Raw genomic sequence first — 20,790 nt, 5'->3', positions numbered from 1 at the left:
TTATATCATTTAATTTGCACTTTGATTTAAAAACTTCTTTGTGTAAAGTAATAGTATTTAACTTTTTAGATAGTGACATTTACTGATGCAGTTTTTGTGTTGTTTTTCTCCATTGTGAATTGATAAGATTTCATGATGAACATGACCTGCTTTGCTTCTGTGAATGGTTTTAGCACTTTGCAGCAGCAGGGACTATGCTAGCATAGAGAGGCTCCAGTAATAACTTAGGTGGCTGCATATCACACCAAAAGTCAAAATAATATTCTGGTCTTTTCATGAGAGCCAGATGAAAGGAAGAAAAAATCTTCAAAGCACTTTTCTCTGATGCTGACCCAAAATAATTTATAACAGTAACTACAATAATGGATGTGAAAGGCTGGATATTTTTCTCCCCTTACAACTGTACATTGTGGACCTTAAGAATGCCACAGCCTAAAGTTCCTAATAATTCACAGTATTCATAGGCGCTGACTCCATGGTTGCTCCATGGCTGGAGCACCTACAGGAAAAAAATGGCGGGTGCTGAGCCTCTACCAGCAGTCAACCCCCATTTCACCCCCAGCACCTTCTGCCCCCCAGCAGCCCTGCCAATCATTACCTCCCCCTCCCACCTGGCTGGGACAGGAGGTTGGGGTGCGGGAGGGGGTGAGGGCTCTGGGTGTAGGCTGTGGGGTGGGGCCAGGGATGAGGGGTTGGGGTGTAGGAGGGGGCTCTGGTCTGGGGCTGAGGGGTTAGGAGTGCAGAAGGGGGTGAAGGCTCCGGCTGGGGGTGTGGGCTCTGGGCTGGAGCTGGAGATGAGGGGTTTGAGGTGTACGAGAGGGCTCAGGGCTAGGGCAGGGGGTTGGGGTGTGGGAGGGGGTGTGGGGTGCAGGCTCCGGGAGGGAGTTTGGCTGCAGAAGGGGGATCAGGGCTGGGGCAGGGGGTTGGGGTACAGGAGGGAGTTAGGGTGCAGGAGGACTTTCAACGGCTCAGTCAGCAGGCATTTCCGGTCGAAAATCAGATGCCTGGCAACCCTATAAGGTATAAGGGATTCTCAAGGACCAGTTACAGGCACAACTGTGAAAATCAGGTCAAGGTTAAGTCTGCTGTAAATGACAGTTCTTTGACCTGATTTTCCTGCTATTGGATGCATGTAATTCCAAGGACCTTCATGGGGCCTTGTGATGGGGTACAAAAACCTCACACTGTCTGAACAGGTTAAAAGGCAATACTTGGCCTATGTAGCCCCCACCTCTGGGCTTGCAGAACATGCTGTGACTGGAGGAGCTGGTTAAAATGCAACTCAGAAGCCAAGGTGAAGGGTGGTGGCCAGCCTACAAGAGAAAGGAGCCATTCTTCTGACTGGTTTCCTACAGGTTGAGCCTGAGAGGGGAGAGCAGGTAAGGCCCACAGGTGGTGCCTTCTTTAAATACTGCTTTCTTTGAGAACCAGCAGGTAATGCAGGGCCTTGCACCTTTGGACTTTTTCTTTCTTTCTTTCTTTTTGGATGAGAGACTGGACTGTAAGGGTTATACCCCAAACTGAAGGGACCTCATGATAGCCCAGGGAGATTAATTTGGACTTCCTGTGGGGACAGCTATGCCTGTGTTGCTTCCCACAGGGCCCTGGGGTGGGACACAATGGAGAGGAAGGGCCCAGGCCCTCTTATGACACCCTAAAAGGGTAAAAGCCCAGATGTGGATGGAAAGTTGAAGATTCCTGGCTTAAGTTCAGGCACAAATATTGTTACTGCCCTGACAAAGGGGCAAAGAGCTGCAAGTTGGATGCATTAATTACTAGGCTGCCTCATCCTCTGAGCCCCTGTCACTCTTGTAGGAAATAAGGGCTTGTCTACACAGTGGGGCAATGTGCACTACAGGTGTGTGATTTTGAAAGCTCACTAACCTGTGGTGCATTAATTGGTCCATGTGGATGTTGCTGGTGTGCACTAAAGGTTCCTTAGTGCACTTTAATATACTAGCATTTCAAACTCTACATTACAGTGCACGGGGAAACCTTTAGTATGCACCAGCAGGTATTCAATAGGCGAACCGTGGGCTGAATCTGGAGTGCCAGACACGTTTGTTCAGAGCCTGAAAGCGCTTTATATTGCTTTTTATTATTTTCTCTGGAGTCTGAACCTTGACTATACCCTGACCGAGAAATTTGGACCTTGACAAAAAATAATCGACCACCCCTGGTCTACCCAGACAAACTAATGCGTAACAGGTTAGTGTGCCTTAGCAATCACACCGCTGTAGCCCGCGTTGCCACACTATGGAGACAATCCCCCGGTGTGTCTCCCAAGGGTTTTAGGGAACATTCTGTGTCAGCACCAATTCATGGGTGCAAGCCCCCCAGCGGCCGGCAGCCCGTTCGAGACGCGGGGCGCTGGAGCTGACTCCCCTTGGTGCCCACGCGCAGGTGGGGAGGCTGCAGGAACTGCTGGGCAGCCCGGGGGCAGGCCAAGTACCCAGGGAGCTGCCCAAAGCCAGGGGCGGAGGCGGGTTAAAAGCGAGGCCTCGGCCCACTGAGCCAGGCTCCTTAGAGGTGAGAATCCAGCCTAGCCCCGCCCCTTACCCAGGGGGCCCTTGGGTAAGTGGTCGGGCAGCAGCAGCATCCGGGTCCCTGCTGCCCCGCTTTGTTCCCCCTCTGGCTCTCAACAGGCCACGCCCCTGATCAGGTCCCTCCCTCCCCCCACCGCCTGGGCGGGACGCAGGGTGATGGCGTCATGGGGGAGCTGGGGCTGCCCCGTGGCGGCGGAGACAGCCGCCTTAGCTCTGCCGCGGGAGGTGAGCGCCGGGCCGGGCTCCCCCAGGCCTTGGTCCCTCCTTCGGCTGCGGTCCCGTAACGCCGGGGCGGGCCGCCGGGCCTCTTCCCTACAAGCGTCCATGCCTGAAACCCCGGGCTCCCGGCGGTGGCCGCGCCCCAGTGCCCCGGGAGACCGCCGGGGCTGGGACCGCCGGGCCTGGGGAGCTGCCGCAGCCATGGTGGGCTGTGCAGAGGGGGCTGGGAACGGGGGCGGATTGTCTGTCGCCCCCCGGGCGCCGCTGTCCGCGAGAGCCCCGCGTGGCTTTGTTTCTAGCAGGTCTGTGACCCCGGGCACCGCTCGCCCCGCTCTGCAGGGAAGGGAAACGCAGCCCCCAGAGCAAGGAGTTCTCCGCCACCTTGGGCAGCCCGGCGTGTTTTGTTGGGTTAGCTCAGAGTGTTTTGGAGAAAGAAGTCAGTTAGCAAACTCCCCTTGTCATCAAGAAGCAACGGGGAGATGAGGCACGAGTCCAGCTTTTCTTTACAGCTTGCCTTTATGGCTTACCACCTACTTCTTTGAAATAGCATCTCACTTCCTTGCCTGAAATATGGAGAAGCCTGCGGGTGGGGAATGCCCAAAGTACAGCAATTGCATCCCAAGTTGTGAAGTGTAGCTTGTAGCGGTCCTTTCCTTGTAGGTCTTGTGTTCGCTAGGGAATTTTATATCCCCCTCCAAAATAAAAATAAAGAAATCGTTCTACTTTCATTTTACTACTATATTTGGAAAATAAGGAGTTTTTCTGCTAATGTGAAACAAAATATTTAGTTACTAATTCTGGTCATTTTTATTTGTCTAGTAAGTTTACCAGTGGTAGTAGCTATTCAAACTGAAATATCATTTCATGTTCATTAATTAAACAGTGGTTCATATGGTTCTGTGACTTTTTTTTTTTTGAGTGAGCTAACTATTCCATTTGTTTGTCAGCAAATCAGTTTCATTTACAAAGTATAGCCTATGAAATACTTCTCATCTCAAAGTGATAAATGTAGACAGGAAAAAGAAACATTTTCTAGTATTCATAAGGATTACACTCTAGTTTGTGTTCTGGGAGAAGATTCAGCACACGGCCTGCGTATTAAAAATCCCAGAATAAGAATGAGTTAAGATGAACATGATACAAATGAAGTGGGGTAAAGAGATGTTTAATAAGAGATTACATTCTATTTTTGTTCTGTGACAACAAAACAGCTATTATGTTCTCAGAACATTTCTATGCTGTAATACTGACACACAGCTTTTTGGACTGGAAACACTACTCCTAATTTAAAACAAACAGAAAATCAAAATTTATGTCAGTTCCCATGGAGGAAAAGCCTACTCCTTATCAGGAAAGCACATAGAGGGGTTTGGGCCTCATTTTGTGGAGAAGTGCACCAAGCAGCTGAGCTTTCATGAGAAAAGGGAGCATATCTATTATTTGAATTTTAAAGGACCAACCAGTGGTGGTATCCTTAGTGGCCTGTCCCTGTTGTGATACTTTTGTCTCTGAGAAGGAGCCTATATGATGTGTGCTGGACTGGAAAGTTGACTGTTGGCAGCTACATCAAGAGTTATAAGCCACCTTGTGTATATCTTGTTTTTAATTTTTCCCAATCTCATGTATCTCGTCAGAAATGCATTGAGAAGGGTAAACAGGATTTTCTGTCACTCCATTTTCCACCTTAGTTATCATCTCCTTCCACTAGAATGTGTAACTTTTACATGTGAAGAGAGAGGCAGATTCTTTAAGAGTCACGGGTAGTCTGGGGGGAGTTTACTTGCTTGAGAAGACACATAGAAGCCCAGATTTTATTTGAAATAGTTTATACTCCTTGCTTTATTGGTTACAAAGACCGAGAGACAAAATACAAGATACTTTTGATCCCTTCTATATTCACCCCCAGAGCTTACCGCATTCTTCTAGTTTCTTATTTTCTACTACGGTCTACACATCAGCTTCCCTAACACCTCTGATAAAAGACCACATTTGGGAACATTTTTTTAAGTGCATTTTTTCTGATTCAGATACAGCTCTAGGTTAGAATAGACTGTCCACAAAATGTATAAGAAAGGGACCAAAAGTTTCCATTTTCAAAAAGAGAAACCAAACAGCTGATGTTTGTGTCTGTCTATCCACAGGATCACAGATAAGGTTCAAAATTATCATGTAAGTTACAGAGATTTTTAAATGTTGAAAAACATTTCCACAGTGAGGGGTTATTTTCTATTAATGTATGTTTGCGCCTCTGTAGAGGGAGCATGGTTTAGCCCTCGACATTAGTGCTCCTAAGCATGTATGGAGGAATGACTAGAAAGAATGTAACTAATATTTTAAAAATCTCTTGCCCTCTAATTCTGAAGCCGTAGGGCAGAAAATCAGATTTGTCAATGCTTATGTTCACTGCAAGATGTTGAAATATTGATGTTGCCAAGAGTTGGGGTTTACTTTGCTTTTGTATTGAAACATTTAGACACACTGGCCACAGCTTGCAACAGTGACTGGTGATTTTGGGTGCCCAAAATGAAATGCATTAAAGTTGCCAGACTTTTTGAAAGTGCTGAGCACCCACCATCTAAAAATCAGGCCTTTTAAAGCTGTCTCAAGCTGGCCACCAAAAGCCATTAGTCGCTTTGAAAACTTTGATCTGTGTATGTATGTACCAAAGTAAAGACCTGTTTGATGTGGTTTCAGAATGTGGTACAATTTTTTTTTACACAGCTTCCCTTTCCAAATGGTTTGGTGCAAGATTTGTGCCAGTCAGCCTGGAAAACCCGGGATTGTGTATTGACAGCACATTGAAGCCTCGGTTTTGTAGTGGACAGCATGAGATGTCAGCAACTTTACTGAATGCATAAACGATATAATCTGTAGTTTTTTTCTTATAAGGAATGATATGGCAACTTTTAAAACTACCAGACTATAACTCAAAGCTATATTTATATTTATTGTTTTTACAGTGGGCATCCTGCTTTACTTTTTTTTTTAATATCTTATTGGAGAGTGATGTACTAAGTTTGCATGATTCTGACTTGCCTGGGATCTTCACCATAACTGTCTTATGAAGTTATTCCAATGAGCAAACATTTTAAATAAAATGTATTGAGAAGAGAAGCATCTCCTGTTGTGACAGCATTTCACAAGGTGCTGTCGTCTTGTTGTAGATGTCCCTAGCATACTATGGTAGATGTGGCAAAGAAAAAGACAATGGATGACATCACATTTAGAAGCAACACTGTACTTTCTGATGTTCATCTACACACCCCAAGCAAAAGACATCTCATGGTGCGATTGAATACCGTTGGACAGCCAGGTAATATACAATCAGATGGTGCTTAGAGTTTCACCATTGGTAAAATGGGGATAATAATATCGACCTCCTTTGTAAAGTGCTTTGTGATCTACAGATGAAAAACTCAATATAAGAGCTCAGCATTTATTTATTTATCGTATCTTAAATTTATTTGTAACCATGAAACCTGGTGTCAAGGATTAAATTAAATTCGTAATTGGACATTAAAAATTTGCCTTAAGACAGAAATGTCAGCACTAATTGTATTTAGTTATAAAATATTTTAAGAGTTGTTAACGTTTACAGAGTAACATATTTCACTGTAATTATAGTGCCAATTTTTCCAGCTACAGAGAACTGTCTCATAATCTGGTTTAGCTCTCATGTAAACTAAGTGATTTATCAAAAAAATACTGTTATGTTTATTTTGATATTTTATACGGAAATAAATTTAGAAAATGCAAGTTTCATATTGATTCTGTCTTTAATCTTTCATTGTTTGTCTTTGACGTCCTTTTTTTCTGTTTTTGTGTTAGTATTTCTGTCACAATTCCAGCTCCTTTTGAACAAAAATAATTGGGAGTCTGAGAGAAAAAATGAAAAAGAACTTACAACAGAAAATATGGGACACCAAACCAGAGATGGGAAGGAATTGTGTGACAAAGGTAGTAATGATCTAGATTTTCTCAACAAAAATGGAAGAGAAGCAAATAATTTTAAAGGGATAGAAGCTCTGCTGGATGATGACGGGGATTTGGAAGTGGTCAGAAGACCTCAATATGTGCCTGATCCAGACGTGGAGGATCTTTCAAGGGACAAAGTATATCCCATAATTCTGACTAAAGGAGGAGAAGATATTTTTGAAGATGTAAAGCAGGAAAGTACCTGCAATAATATTATTAAAATAGGTAAGCAAAGCTATAGGCTGATACACAGACATTAATCATTTACTTTTGTTCATACAAAAGAAAACATGGGCTATATAATACAGCAGTAGCAGTTATTTTATGCCAAATGAACAGGTATTGGCAACTTGATTTGCTTTTACTTTGATACTTAGTTGAGTAGTAACACTTTAGTAACTCGATATGAAATTTTCTTTTTGAAAATTAAATTCCCCATCAACCAGGTGTCATGTAACTCAGGTAGTTCCTGACTCTCGGCACCCATCAAGGCTCTGAAATATAGCTATTATGGCCTTTAGTTGTTGCAGAGCATAAACTCAAGCTTCAGATTTAGAATCTTTTCATTTGCTTGAAAAACAGACACTTTCTTCTCTTTTTAAGTGTAGTTTTTATGGCTAATCTGGTTCAAGTGGGTTCTCTTCTTTTTTTTAATTTATAATAAATCCTAAAGTATGGGGGGACACGTAAACATGTTGGTGTATACGACAGTTTGTATTGTCAGTTAACCTTTTCTGGTATTTATCAGTAGTGCAAGAATGTGATCTACTTATATTTGACTCTTTCATGTTTTAGCTGCTAAATCAAAATGTTTAGGTGTGTAGTTCTTTACATAGTATGATTATTCGTTCAGGACTAAGAGCTCTGTGTAAGGTGGAAAGCTTGTCTCTCACCGACAGAAGTTGGTCCAATGAATGATGTTTACCTCACCTTCTTTGTCTCTCTAATATCCTGAGACCGACATTGCTACAATAACAGTGCTTCTGTTACTCTATTTAAAACTCCTTCGTAAGGAAGGGGATTGATTATACAGAGAATCAGAATTTGTCCGATGGTTTCCAGGGATCCAAAATTCCAGAAAGCTTTTTCTGCTGAACTATACCGGTTTAAGATGTTACTGAACAAAAGCTGCTGACATTTGGCTCTTCAGTGGAATATGTGATCTTAGTCCATTTGTTGGAGGATAGTTGTCCACCTCTCAAACCACTATTATAGCTGGCACTACAATAACATACTTTTTAGTAGTCTCAGAGTCCACAACAAAATATCTCTCATCCATAGAGTTTGTCTTTTTCAAGTCAGGATTGAGGCAGGTTGATAAATTACAAAATAAGCTTATGCTACCGCTGCCTGTAGTCCACCTGTTATCTGGTTAAATGGAAGATCTGTGATAAATGTTCTAACATAAAAACAGCCACTTATAAATACCTATTCATTGTTATGTTACTGTAAACAGTTCCTTGTTTATGTTCAGAGACTGCATGTATAGTGTTAAGCACCCTACTTTTTACTGTGTTTTATGAGTGAGTCTAAAAACACAAATTTTAAAAATGTAACTTAAAAAGAATATGATCCCAGACGGTAAAGATAGTGTCCTTTGACATTAAGTTTAAAAAAAATCTTTAGCTATGACTCTTATTTATGTTACTTGTTCATTTAAAAAAATGTTGTTAAAGTACTTGTTTCATTTTTTTGCTTTCATTTTACCAGAGCATACAATGGCAACACCATTGGAAGATGTTGGTAAACAAGTATGTATCTTCTTCATGGTATCCTGCACTTCGTGAACTGTTCATCAGAGCCTTAACTTTCTATGCCTTCTGCTTTCTCCTGAAGGTCTGGCGAGGAGCCTTTCTTCTTGCAGATTATATCTTGTTCAAACAGGACACGTTCAGATGTTGCACAGTACTAGAGCTTGGAGGAGGAACTGGAATTACAAGCATTGTCATGGCAATGGTTGCGAAGACTGTGTACTGCACAGGTACTTTGATGCAAGTATTTTTAATTAAACACTAACGTGAAAAAAGTCTAATTGTGTAGAAGCACAGGAAATTTGAATGAAGCATCTCTTATTTCTGCTGGGTTTTTTCCGTTTAGCCCTTTTTTCTTTTTTTTCTGATTATACATACTGACACCAAGTAACAGGTTCTTGATTTCTTGATAATACCGTGCAAAAAATTTCTCAGTAGATGACACAAAAAAGAAGTGGTGCCTTACAAGTGTGAAATGGAATCAGGATCTTCATTTTAGGGAATAAGAAAAGGAGTACTTGTGGCACCTTAGAGACTAACCAATTTATTTGAGCATGAGCTTTCGTGAGCTACAGCTCACTTCATCGGATGCATACTGTGGAAACTGCAGAAGACATTATATACACAGAGACCATAAAACAATACCTCCTCCCACCCCACTGTCCTGCTGGTAATAGCTTATCTAAAGTGATCATCAAGTTGGGCCATTTCCAGCACAAATCCAGGTTTTCTCACCCCCCCACCCTCCTCCAAAAACCACACACACACAAACTCACTCTCCTGCTGGTAATAGCTCATCCAAAGTGACCACTCTCCCTACAATGTGCATGATAATCAAGGTGGGCCATTTCCAGCATAAATCCAAGTTTAACCAGAACGCCGGGGGGGGGGGGGTAGAAAAAAACAAGGGGAAATAGGCTACCTTGCATAATGACTTAGCCACTCCCAGTCTCTATTTAAGCCTAAATTAATAGTATCCAATTTGCAAATGAATTCCAATTCAGCAGTTTCTCGCTGGAGTCTGGATTTGAAGTTTTTTTGTTGTAAGAGCGACCTTCATGTCTGTGATTGTGTGACCAGAGAGATTGAAGTGTTCTCCGACTGGTTTATGAATGTTATAATTCTTGACGTCTGATTTGTGTCCATTTATTCTTTTACGTAGAGACTGTCCAGTTTGACCAATGTACATGGCAGAGGGGCATTGCTGGGACATGATAGCATATATCACATTGGTGGATGTGCAGGTGAACGAGCCTCTGATAGAGTGGCTGATGTTATTAGGCCCTTTGATGGTGTCCCCTGAATAGATATGTGGGCACAGTTGGCAACGGGCTTTGTTGCAAGGATAGGTTCCTGGGTTAGTGGTTCTGTTGTATGGTATGTGGTTGTTGGTGAGTATTTGCTTCAGGTTGGGGGGCTGTCTTTAGGCAAGGACTGGCCTGTCTCCCAAGATTTGTGAGAGTGTTGGGTCATCCTTCAGGATAGGTTGTCTACAGCCAAGCTCTGTGATACAACCGCATTTGCTCCAACCCCTCAGACAGAGACAAACACCTACAAGATCTCTGTCAAGCATTCTTACAACTACAATACCCACCTGCGGAAGTGAAGAAACAGATTGATAGAGCCAGAAGAGTTCCCAGAAGTCACCTACTATAGGACAGGCCTAACAAAGAAAATAACAGAATGCCACTAGCCGTCACCTTCAGCCCCCAACTAAAACCCCTCCAACGCATTATTTAAGCGGCATTCTGGTTAAACTTAGATTTATGCTGGAAATGGCCCACCTTGATTATCATGCACATTGTAAGGAGAGTGGTCACTTTGGATGGGCTATTACCAGCAGGAGAGTGAGTTTGGGTGGGGTGGGGGGGGACACGACGGAGGGTGAAAAAACCTGGATTTGTGCTGGAAATGGCCCAACTTGATGATCACTTTAGATAAGCTATTACCAGCAGGAGAGTGGGGTGGGAGGAGATATTGTTTTATGGTCTCTGTGTATATAATGTCTTCTGCAGTTTCCACAGTATACATCCGATGAAGTGAGCTGTAGCTCACGAAAGCTCATGCTCAAATAAATTGGTTAGTCTCTAAGGTGCCACAAGTACTCCTTTTCTTTTTGCGAATACAGACGAACACGGCTGTTACTCTGAAACCTGTCATTTTAGGGAATGTTACATTTTTACATTGAATTTAAATAGAACATGACTGGGTAGCAGCTACATTTCTCGTAAGGAAGCTAGCTGTGTACAACAGAAAGTCCTGATTATTTAGCTTGTCTCTAATGTACAGAATTTTGGAAAGTTAGCTTCTGTATATTTTGTTTTATTTGCACAGCTTGCATAGTGTCTCAAACTTGATTGATACAGGCAAATAAAGAACCAGTTCTATGGCTATTTTTGTATTCGTTTGCAGATCTTATTTTATTGACAGATATACCATTGAAATTTCAGCTGCACGTTGGAGATAACCTTGTCAGTCAATTAGGTATTAGCTTAGCTTTTGCTAAAACTGCAGTTTTAAAACAAACAAAAAGTCTGAAAAAGACAATACTAAGAACAACTAACATTGTGGATCCTGCCTAAATTTGTTTTCCGAAGAAATGAATCTGCCTTTGATTGTAACACTCTAGAAAACTGTTGTTTTTACAAAAATGATTGTTCTTATGAACAGAGAGAGCCTTTCAACTCTAGGTCTCCTGTTCAGATACATCCTAAATATTTGACTGCTAGTTGTCTGTGTGAAAATGTTTGGCAGTCTAAGTTCACCTCTTCATGAAGAAGTGTCCAGATCATGACATTTGCTCATCACTGCTGGCCTTAATATTGGGCTTTGTTATTGGCAGTGTCAGCAGAGAGCACAGGAACTATGAATAGGCCCTGGAGATTAAGCTATCCTCTCATCCCAAGAAGGAGTCTATCACGTAGGTCAGGGCTTCAGCACATTCCGAATATAATATTGTTTTCAGTACAATTATCAGTTATTTCCAGATGTTGGTGAAGATCTTCTGGCTATGTGTGAGCAAAATGTAACATTAAACAAGCATCTTACTGAGCCAGCAGGTAAGAACCATTTGTTATTTCTCAATTGCTAGTTTGTGCCTTTGTCAGTAGAACTGTTCCTAGAATATACAGTGGCGGCCATATAGGTTGATGTCACTATCCAAATGTTTACAAATAATGAAACTTTTTATCATAATTGAAAATATGTCTCATAGAAACAAAGACATGAAAACTCTATATAGGGTCCACATTGCGGTTGCTGCTCTTCTGAGCACAGCGCAGGACTCTTTCAGGGCACTGCTCTCTTCCAGTCAGATACAGGCAACCATGGTTGCTGCACAAAGCTATTGTGTAATACGGAATCCTTCAAGAGTCACCTGGAATAATTGGGAGTCGTGGAAGTCTTTGGGCCAAAATCAGCAGTGTTGTAAATTGAGTGTCAATGGTGAAGTGGTGTAATAGTTTCTCATTGGAATGTATAAAACAAATGTTAAAGGGTTGGAAGGGAGCTATCTTGCAGGTAAAATAGCTAACAGGAGCGCATAAGGTAAAGCAGGCTCCCTCTTCTGCACTTCTCCCATTGTTTCCTTCTGCATGTGTAACTATCTGATTTGGCTGAATGCCAAATCAGTTCATGTCAATTTTTTTTTTCACTTTTTCCACCATTTTTCCACTTACAGCACCACTTCACTGCTGATTTTTGGTCCATGATCTCCACTAAATTACCATCTGAAGGGTGGATGCAGTTAATTTGCCCATCAGCTGTAGGTTTTTTATGATGTTTTTGTGTGTGTGTGTATGTACAGGAGGTGAAGTTAAGGTAAAAGAGCTGGACTGGCTGAAAGATGAGTTCTGTACTGGTAAGTAGTTGTGATGCATTTAGTTCAAACTGTTTTCCATGATAGTTTTGAAATAGTTAAACGTACTAAACTGCAACTAACAATTCTTCAGTTACATCAGGTTCGAGTAAAAATCACTTTTTAATAAGTCGGAGTGGCCCCTTCTGAAATTAGTGATCATTTCCAAGAGCAGGAGTATTGAGTTACAAAAGTCTGCATTAAACCAATAAGTGTCACAGTTCAGTGGGTAATTGCACCTCTTCTCCCTCCATGGTCTCCTTAAGGGTGCCCCCTTAGGTCTCAGGCCTCCAGTCATCAGTTCTCTATGGGCAGGGACTCGCATCCCTCCAGACTGGGGTGGACACGCTTGCAGTCTTATTGCAATTTACTGTGCTTATCCCAGCAATTCTGACCTTAGTCTTATTCCTGCCATTCTGCTATCTCCCAGGGGCTATGAGAGTGACCACCCAGCTTTAAGAGTATAGTACATTTATTTAGGACAAAAGCATTACATGAAAAAACATACAAACCAGTATATTCTACACTCATGCTAAGCCTACCACGTGGAGACACTGGTAGGTTTCCAGTCCTTCAGACTCTTTCAACAGTGTTTTGACCTCCTGGTTATAGTCTCATCTGAGTTCAAGGATCAAATGAGGGACCCTGAGTCAGTTCAGGCTGCCCCTTGTTTCCAAAACCCCATTCTTTCCCTATGGTGCCTCTTGAACCTGGTCAGAACCAGTATGTGATGGGGTGGGATCTGAGTTACTACAGAAAATTCTTCTCTAGGTATCTAGCTGGTGAATCTTGTCCATATGCTCAGGGTTTAGCTGATCACTATATTTGGGGTCGGCAAGGAATTTTCCTCCAGAGCAGACTGGAAGAGGCCCTGGAGGTTTTTCGCCTTCCTCTGTAGCATGGGGCACGGGTCACTTGCTGGAGGATTCTCTGCTCCTTGAAGTCTTTAAACATGATTTGAGGACTTCAGTAGCTCAGACATAGGTGAGAGGTTTTTCGCAGGAGTGGGTGGATGAGATTCTGTGGCCTGCGTTGTGCAGGAGGTCGGACTAGATGATCATAATGGTCCCTTCTGACCTTAATATCTATGAATCTATGTGCAGTACCCTCCGGGGGGGTGGTACTTCTCTGAAGTTGCTTATCTGTCCTAGAATCTGCAGGATTTATCCCTCATAGATTGTAGTTCCTCTCTGCATGGAGCCAGAATGCAGTCCCTAGCTCCCAAAGATCTATGCCATACTTAGAGATACCAAAGTCGATGAATATTCCATGGGACTATAGTGTCTGGCATTCCTCACTATAGTAGTCTTTTGAAGTTTTTGAAGTTTTTATGCTTCCAAGATCTTAGATGGGTCACATTTTGATCTTATCTTAATGTTGTTGTGAAGTGTGTGTAAGCATACATAATGCACGTCATGCACATACACTAATGCCCAATCTGTTGACCGGCTGGCTGCAAAACACATCTATTCTTCCAAACCTTTAGGAAGGGAAGTGGGGTGGGGTGGCTAGAACAATTAAAGTAGCTCTGTGATAGGATGCATGCAATTTTTTGTGAGGTTTTTGGCTGGGAGAGGATTGGGGGTTTTTTAGCTGAACTTATGATACTTTAAATATTTGGCAAGGGCACATAGCTGGGGATCGTTCTTTTTGTTCTGAATAAATGAAAATCAGTACAGCTAATTTGGGGGCAATGAATATCAGTATCAATAAAAGGGACCTCTATTTTTCTTGGGTTAAAATTGTAGGTTCTTTACAATGAAGTTGTCATCACTGAACTGTACAAGCAGCTGTATGCAACAGACTACTACACTTTCTTTGGACCCTGTCTCAATGTAATCATTCAAGCAGCAGTAATGGGATTTAATGCCTTCAGAAAAAGTAGTGCTTCTCTTTTACGATTAAAAAAGCCCCATTCATGCAGATGGAGTTTTGAGAGAAGAAAAAATTACTATTCTGGTTTTGGACTTTACAGGCTGACTCCTAACTTTATTGAATATGTAGTAGCAATGTTGCCTCTTGGATAGTGTCTTTGGACATTTAAAAATCCAGTCTATCAGTATTCCTATACCTAAAATGCATAGCTGAAATTAAGTAGGAATTTTGATCAAAACTCACATTTATTTATGTTTTTGTTTTTTCTTTGTTGTGATATTTCTTTTAATCGCTTGAGAATCAAATATTCAGATCTGCCTATGTGGTGGTAAGGGATGCAGCAAGACTTTATACTCATATAAGCAAAACTTTGCACCCCAGGCAACCGATTCTGAGAAGAATCAGTCATACTAGAGAAAGGAAAGCAGAGCACTTCATTGGAGTGGGGTTTGGAGCTCCTGAAGGGGATAAGAGTTTCATGTAAACAAACTCATCAGTACCCAACCCCAAGGAGCCTTCTGTGAATTCTCATCCACTCCTTTCTCCACATTGTAGCTTTTACTGCTGCCCTAGTAACAGTTGTGGGAGATAGATTATTGTGGGTTGGGGGCAGTGGAATGTTCATTCGATAGGCCAGATGCCTTTTGCATTGACCATGCCAGAACTACTAACTGTAATATGTAAATTATCACTTAAATCAGATTCTGTACCAGATGACTGGAGGATAGCTAATATGACGCCAATTTTTTTAAAAGGCTCTAGAGATGATCCTGTCAATTACAGGCTAGTAAACCTAACTTCAGAACCAGGCAAATTGTTTAAAACGATAGGAATCACCAGAATTACCAGACACATAAATAAACATAATTTGTTAGGGAAGAGTCAACATGGCTTTTGTAAAGGGAAATAGTGCCTCACCAATATATTAGAATTCTTAGAGGGGGTCAACAAGCTTGTGGACAAGTGGGTTCCAGTTGATATAGTGTACTTGGACTTTCAGAAAACCTTTGACAGGGTCCCTTATCAAAGGCTCTTAAGCAAAGTAAGCAGTCATTGGATAAGGGGGAAGGTCTTCTCACAGATCAGTATCTGGTTAAAAGATTGGAAACAAAGGGTAGGAATAAATGGTCAGTTTTCAGAATGGAGATAAGTAAATAGTAGTTTCCCTCAGGGGTCTGCTCTGGGACTAGTGCTATTCAATATATGCATAAATGATCTAGAAAAAGGGGTGAACAGTGACATGGCAAAGTTTGCAGATGATACAAAACTACTCAAGATAGTTAAGTCCAAAGCAGAATGTGAAGAGTTACAAAATCTCAAAAACCTGAGTGACTGGGCAGCAAAATGCAGATGAAATTCAGTGTTGATAAATAAAAAGTAATACATATTGGAAAACATAATCCCAACTATACGTACAAAATGATGGGTTCTAATTAGCTATTACCACTCAAGAAAGAGATCTGAGTCAATGTGCAGCGGCGATCAAAAAAGCTAACAATATTAGGAACGGGATAGACAATACGACAGTAAATATCATAATCCTTCTATATAAATCCATGGTACTACCACACCTTGAGTACTGCGTGCAGTGCTGGTTGCCCGTCTCGAAAAAGTATATTAGAAATGAAAAAGGTACAGAGAAGGGCAACAAAAATGAAGGGTATGGAACAGTTTGTCTATGAGGAGAGATTAAAAAAACAGACTTTTCATCTTGGAAAAGAGATGACTGGGGTGTGTGTGGGGATATGATAGAAGTCTATAAAATCATGAATGATGTGGAGAAAGTGAATAGGGAAGTGTTACTTACATCTTCACATAATGCAAGAACCAGGGGTCACCTATTGAAATTAATAGGCAACAGGTTTAAAACAAAAAGAAGTACTACTTCACACAACGCACAGTCAACCTGTGGAACTCATTGCCGGGGATGTTGTGAAGGTCAAAAGTATAACTGGGTTTAGAAAAGAATTATATCAGTTCATGGAGGAATGGTCCATCAGGTGACTATTAGCCAAGACGGTCAGGGATGCAACCCCATGCTCTGGGTGTCTCTAAGCCTGACTGCCGGATGCTGGGACTGGACAGTGGGATGGATCGCTGGATGATTGCCCTGTTCTGTTTATCCCCTCTGAAGCATATGGCATTGGCCACTGTTGGAAGACAGGCTACTGGGCTAGATGGACCTTTGGTCTGACCCAATATGGCAATTTGTATGTTCTTTGTTATAGACCCTGAGGCTCCCTACAGTTGGTCTGAAGCAGAGATTGCTGATTTGCATGACCACACCACGGTGATACTAGCAGCTGATGGTAAGAGAATGTAACCGAAGCCAGGGACCTTGATGAAAGTGACATATGAATGTGCAAATGTCAAGTATTTAATCTTGAATAGGATAACTCAGGGTTTTTTTTTTTAAAAAAGTAGACCAGATCCTGAGCTGATGTAAAGTTTAATTGACTTCAGCGGAGTTATGATAGTCTTCACTATCTGAAGTTTCTTGCTGTCTTTCTTCAAAAATTATAGATTATAATTACAAATTAGAAATTGGAAACCTTTTTGAAACAGCCTGTTCTTTCTTTCTAAACTTGGTAACAAAATATGAATAAACTGTTTAACGGGAGCAGCAACTTGAAACTTAGTAAATTTTTTAAAACAGTTGCAAGTAGTTTCTTGAACTACATCTGCCCAGAGTCTCACTGCCAACTTGTGCGGTTTTCTTACATGTTTTTCTCTGTCCTGTTGCTGAGTGAAAGACTCATACAAATAACAGAACAAGCAAACAGACTGACCTCACTATATAGGAGAAACAGCGAAATATTGGCAATGAAGTAAATAGACTGATGGGACGTGTTTCTCTGATGTTTGAGTTATAATTGTCATAGGTGTTACTTCTAACAATACTGGGTAAAAAAAGTTTCAGGCAGTGTTGTGATTGTATAGATATTCTTTTACCACATACGAAATTTTAACTTCTCTGAAGCAAATTTGTTGTAAACTGAGCACGGTTCATACAGTCAGTAGTGAAGTTACCACGCCTTATCTCTCAGAAAATGAAAATTATCTAGATAGTATTTTTTGAACTCTGTACCCTTCACTGTAGACCTTGGAAAAAACAAGAGAAATTTTTTTCCTCGAAAACCATGCCCTTTACTCTTTTTATGTAATTTGATCACACTTTCAGCCTTTCGTTTGTATCCTAAAGTGGTGAATATTTTCTAGTGCAGCTGTTCTGCAGTATGTTTCTTAGTAAGTAGTGCCTGGATTTGTTGAACTCAGTTGTGTGTATAAGTCCTGCCTAGTGTCTTTAGACAGTCAGATCAGGAGGCAACGTTTCTTATACATCATATGATTACGTTGCTGATGATGTAACCAGTCGCTGGATGCCTTTTTTTGGCATACTGTATCTTTTCACTTTAAGGAACTTGATGGGCCTGATTCTCTTCTCACACAAGTTTAACTTTTGAGTTCAGCCTCATGATTTATATCTCCTCCTTCCTTTAAGACATACAGTAAGGTATTTCTTGGTTGGGAGAGAGCCTGTTTATAGATAATGCAAGTTGCCAGACTAATGATTTGCATTGACATTTGAGAAACCAGTGAAGGCTTGACAAAAAGCAGCTGTGATTAATATAGCAGAGTCAGTTGTTGCCATTAAAAGCTCTTCCTACTTTCTCCTACACTACTGTCTGGATTTGTCCTAAAGATTGTTCATTAGAAATAATCTGCATAAGTAAGGATGATTGTTTTGTGTTTAAAATCATCTATGACTAAAACAGTCAAACGTTCATCGCTATGTTAATGTTTCTTTTGTATTTTAGTTTTTTATGAAGATGACTTAACAGATGCTTTATTCAAAACACTGTACAAAATCACCCACAACTTGAAAAACTCTTGCACAATTTACTTATCAATAGAAAAGAGGTAAGTGCCACCTTGACCTTCCTTAAGATCTTTGTTTTTGCTTCAGATCTTTTGATTCTCATTAACTGATCAGACATTTCAATGAGTATTCACTGCACAGTATGTTCTTTAGCCTCCAAGCGTTCTCAGGTTCTGAACCTACAAAAGTCATGAGAAAGAGTTATGATTCTCTCTCATTGTTCTCGCTATGTGTCATGTCATGCTATCCTTGGGTAGAGTTACGCAAATGTAGCTAAATGAGAAAAAGGCCTAAAATTGGTGGGAAGGGAGGGTAGTTTCTTTCTTTGAGACAGAAATATTATCCAGAACTGATCAGTATTCTGATCTTAATTAAGATAACACACTTGCTATGAAAAGAATATGGTCATTATTGTTTGACATCAATAAAAAGAATTTATATTGCATTTTCTCTCTGCTGCTATATTTGGGGAAGTTAAGTATCTATTTAAGATACAAGGGACAGGGAAAATGCTTTGAGATATCACTTTAAATGGATACTTTCTTGCCAGGCTGAACTTCACCTTAAGACATATGGACATTACATGTGAAGCTTACAATCATTTTCGAAATACTTTGAATGATCTGGAAAACTTACAAGATAGCAAAATGAAATATACTTCTGAGCCCATTAAGCTTGCTTTCTGCCAATTTCTCGTTTATGAACGGATTGAGCAACTGGTGAGTGTAGTTTATCACACTAAATGTAATGTGTTAAGAGAATTACTTCAAAAAGTTTTCAGTTCAGTCAATATAGTGAGTAAAAACACAAAACAATTCACCATTTTATTTACGTTCATAAAGAAGCTATTTATTGTCCAAGAAATTACCTTTATATTTACATTTTTTATGCTGGGCTATGTCACAGCATATCAAGGTTTTATGAATTACATACCCTGGCAAAGCTTATGTTGATAAGCTTTATTTTACCTTTGAGTAAATTAATATAATCTGCATCATAAACATGCTCACTAGAGCAACAGAAAACATGATTTTCAGAGTAACTACAAAACAGAACTAAAATATTAATTTATTTGCTAGTAAATGTCTAAAATAGTGCCATGGTATGTTTCTCTATGTAAGAAAAGCTCCTTTCCACGTTTCGAATAAAAAAAAACCTTTGCTACTTAAAGTGTACTGAAAAAGAGATCATATCAAATTATTAATAAATTTTAATAATCTTAAAAATTACCAGATGCAGTAATTTTTAAATGGTTTCCTTATTTACTTATTTTACCAGAGGGCTCTGTTGTCCCAACTGTATATAATTTCAGTAATACCTAAAGTCACGTAGAGAATGTAACCGTTGGTACCATTTTAGATGTTAATAGTGATTATCTGTTGTTGCAGAAAAAATAAGTAACCTTGAACTAGATTTTTAATCTCTTGGAGGTTCGTAAAGATTGTAACTCATTTGGTCAAATATTCTGTGTTTTTCTTTTAAAATATCTGTCTGTAATAGGACCTGATTTGGACGGAACCCTAGTTTCATAGTTAATTTTTTTTTTTATTCAGCTTTGATATGTACAATGACCAAAGCCATAAGAAATAACAACATACTGTTTTTGTGTTATATATTTTCTAGGTCTCATATGCTTCATAAATGTTTTTTGCCAAAGATTGTATTATGATCGTGTTGGTCTTTAGTGCTCTGTATGTAATAAAACCGTAATGTACTGTTTCCATTCTACTTGAAACTATAAGTGAAATCTCTAATCACAATTTAAAATATGGTGGTGATAGAGGACTGCTTATAAATTACACTTGTGACCAAGACAGTCTTCTTTCTAATGTTCCATTTAGCAAACACACATCTGCTCTACTGTTCATTCTCCAGAAATAGAGACACTTTTCAATGTCTCCTGTTCCTCACGTTTTTGTAGTAAAATATATTGAGTGCATGTATATATTCAGTTACACCCTTGAAGGCTGTATGAGGAACCATTTGCAGAACCAAGCAAAAAAACACAGAACAAGTTATCAGCCAAAACATACCTTCTGCAGACCCCAGAATTTGTGAAATTATTGTAATGACATTTAATTTATGGCAATGTTAATTATTTAGAATACTGAATTCCCTTGCTAACTTCAGGAATAGGTAGATTCAACTTCTCTTGCTGTAGCTAAAAGGTACAAAGCTCCAAGAATAATAGCTAAATTAAATTAGTCTTCAAAGATACTTCTTGCCTTATGCATGCTGCAAGCAAATTTATGTAACGGGCGGGTGTTGAAACTAATTTAATATTCCTTAATAATTATCATGTTATAGTGGCCTGAGTGCATTCTAAAAATACACTTTTTTCCCTTTGCACAGGAGCTGTGGAAGATCATTGCTGAACCACTTATGTGACCTCTTTCACATAAGACAGCTGAAGACCTTGAGGCAGAAAATTAATGCTGTTCTACAAATAAAACAATGTAGAGTTTTTTCCAGAAGATGTGCTCCCAATGGAACCATAAGCCAAGATTTTGATGCAGATTTGCCTTAAACTAATTAAATATATCTTGTAGCACTTAAAGGATGATTTCTTTATAGTTTTTAATGATGCTGTTTTTAAATTGCTCCTCATAGTACAGATCTGAAAACTACTCTTAACTACTTCTATCAACTTTGTGATGGATCCACAGATACTGGCTCTCTAACAGTCAT

General features: G+C 40.3%; 1 protein-coding gene across 3 annotated transcripts; it reads left to right on the top strand.

Moving 5' to 3' along the window:
• Positions 1-2,681: 2,681 nt before the first annotated feature.
• METTL22 (methyltransferase 22, Kin17 lysine) lies at positions 2,682-20,659 on the top strand. 3 transcript variants are annotated; one of them, XM_084641305.1, is made up of 12 exons: positions 2,704-2,771; positions 4,907-4,934; positions 5,930-6,078; positions 6,594-6,965; positions 8,451-8,491; positions 8,577-8,721; positions 11,479-11,550; positions 12,297-12,350; positions 16,451-16,531; positions 18,041-18,143; positions 18,653-18,821; positions 20,455-20,659. In XM_084641305.1, the coding sequence occupies exons 3-12, from the start codon at positions 5,946-5,948 to the stop codon at positions 20,488-20,490; spliced, it is 1,206 nt and encodes a 401-aa protein (XP_084497431.1). In that variant the 5' UTR covers positions 2,704-2,771; positions 4,907-4,934; positions 5,930-5,945; the 3' UTR covers positions 20,491-20,659. The 3 variants fall into 3 exon arrangements, with proteins under 3 accessions (XP_084497430.1, XP_084497431.1, XP_084497432.1); XM_084641304.1 differs by lacking the exon at positions 4,907-4,934 and having other exon boundaries at positions 2,682-2,771; XM_084641306.1 differs by lacking the exons at positions 2,704-2,771; positions 4,907-4,934 and adding an exon at positions 2,797-3,067.
• Positions 20,660-20,790: the final 131 nt, after the last annotated feature.

The sequence above is a fragment of the Lepidochelys olivacea genome (genome assembly GCF_965140295.1).
Source record: "Lepidochelys olivacea isolate rLepOli2 genome assembly, chromosome: 10".
Lineage (NCBI taxonomy): Eukaryota > Metazoa > Chordata > Testudines > Cheloniidae > Lepidochelys > Lepidochelys olivacea.
Note: the sequence above shows the minus strand (reverse complement) of the source record. Positions and strands in the feature narration are given on the sequence as shown.

Coding starts and splice junctions, on each gene's coding strand:
- METTL22 (XM_084641304.1), top strand. CDS start 5,946: ATGGTAGATGTGGCAAAGAAAAAGACAATGGATGACATCACATTTAGA. Junction 8,492..8,576: donor TGGAAGATGTTGGTAAACAA/GTATGTATCTTC, acceptor TTTCTCCTGAAG/GTCTGGCGAGGAGCCTTTCT. Junction 8,722..11,478: donor GAAGACTGTGTACTGCACAG/GTACTTTGATGC, acceptor AGTTATTTCCAG/ATGTTGGTGAAGATCTTCTG.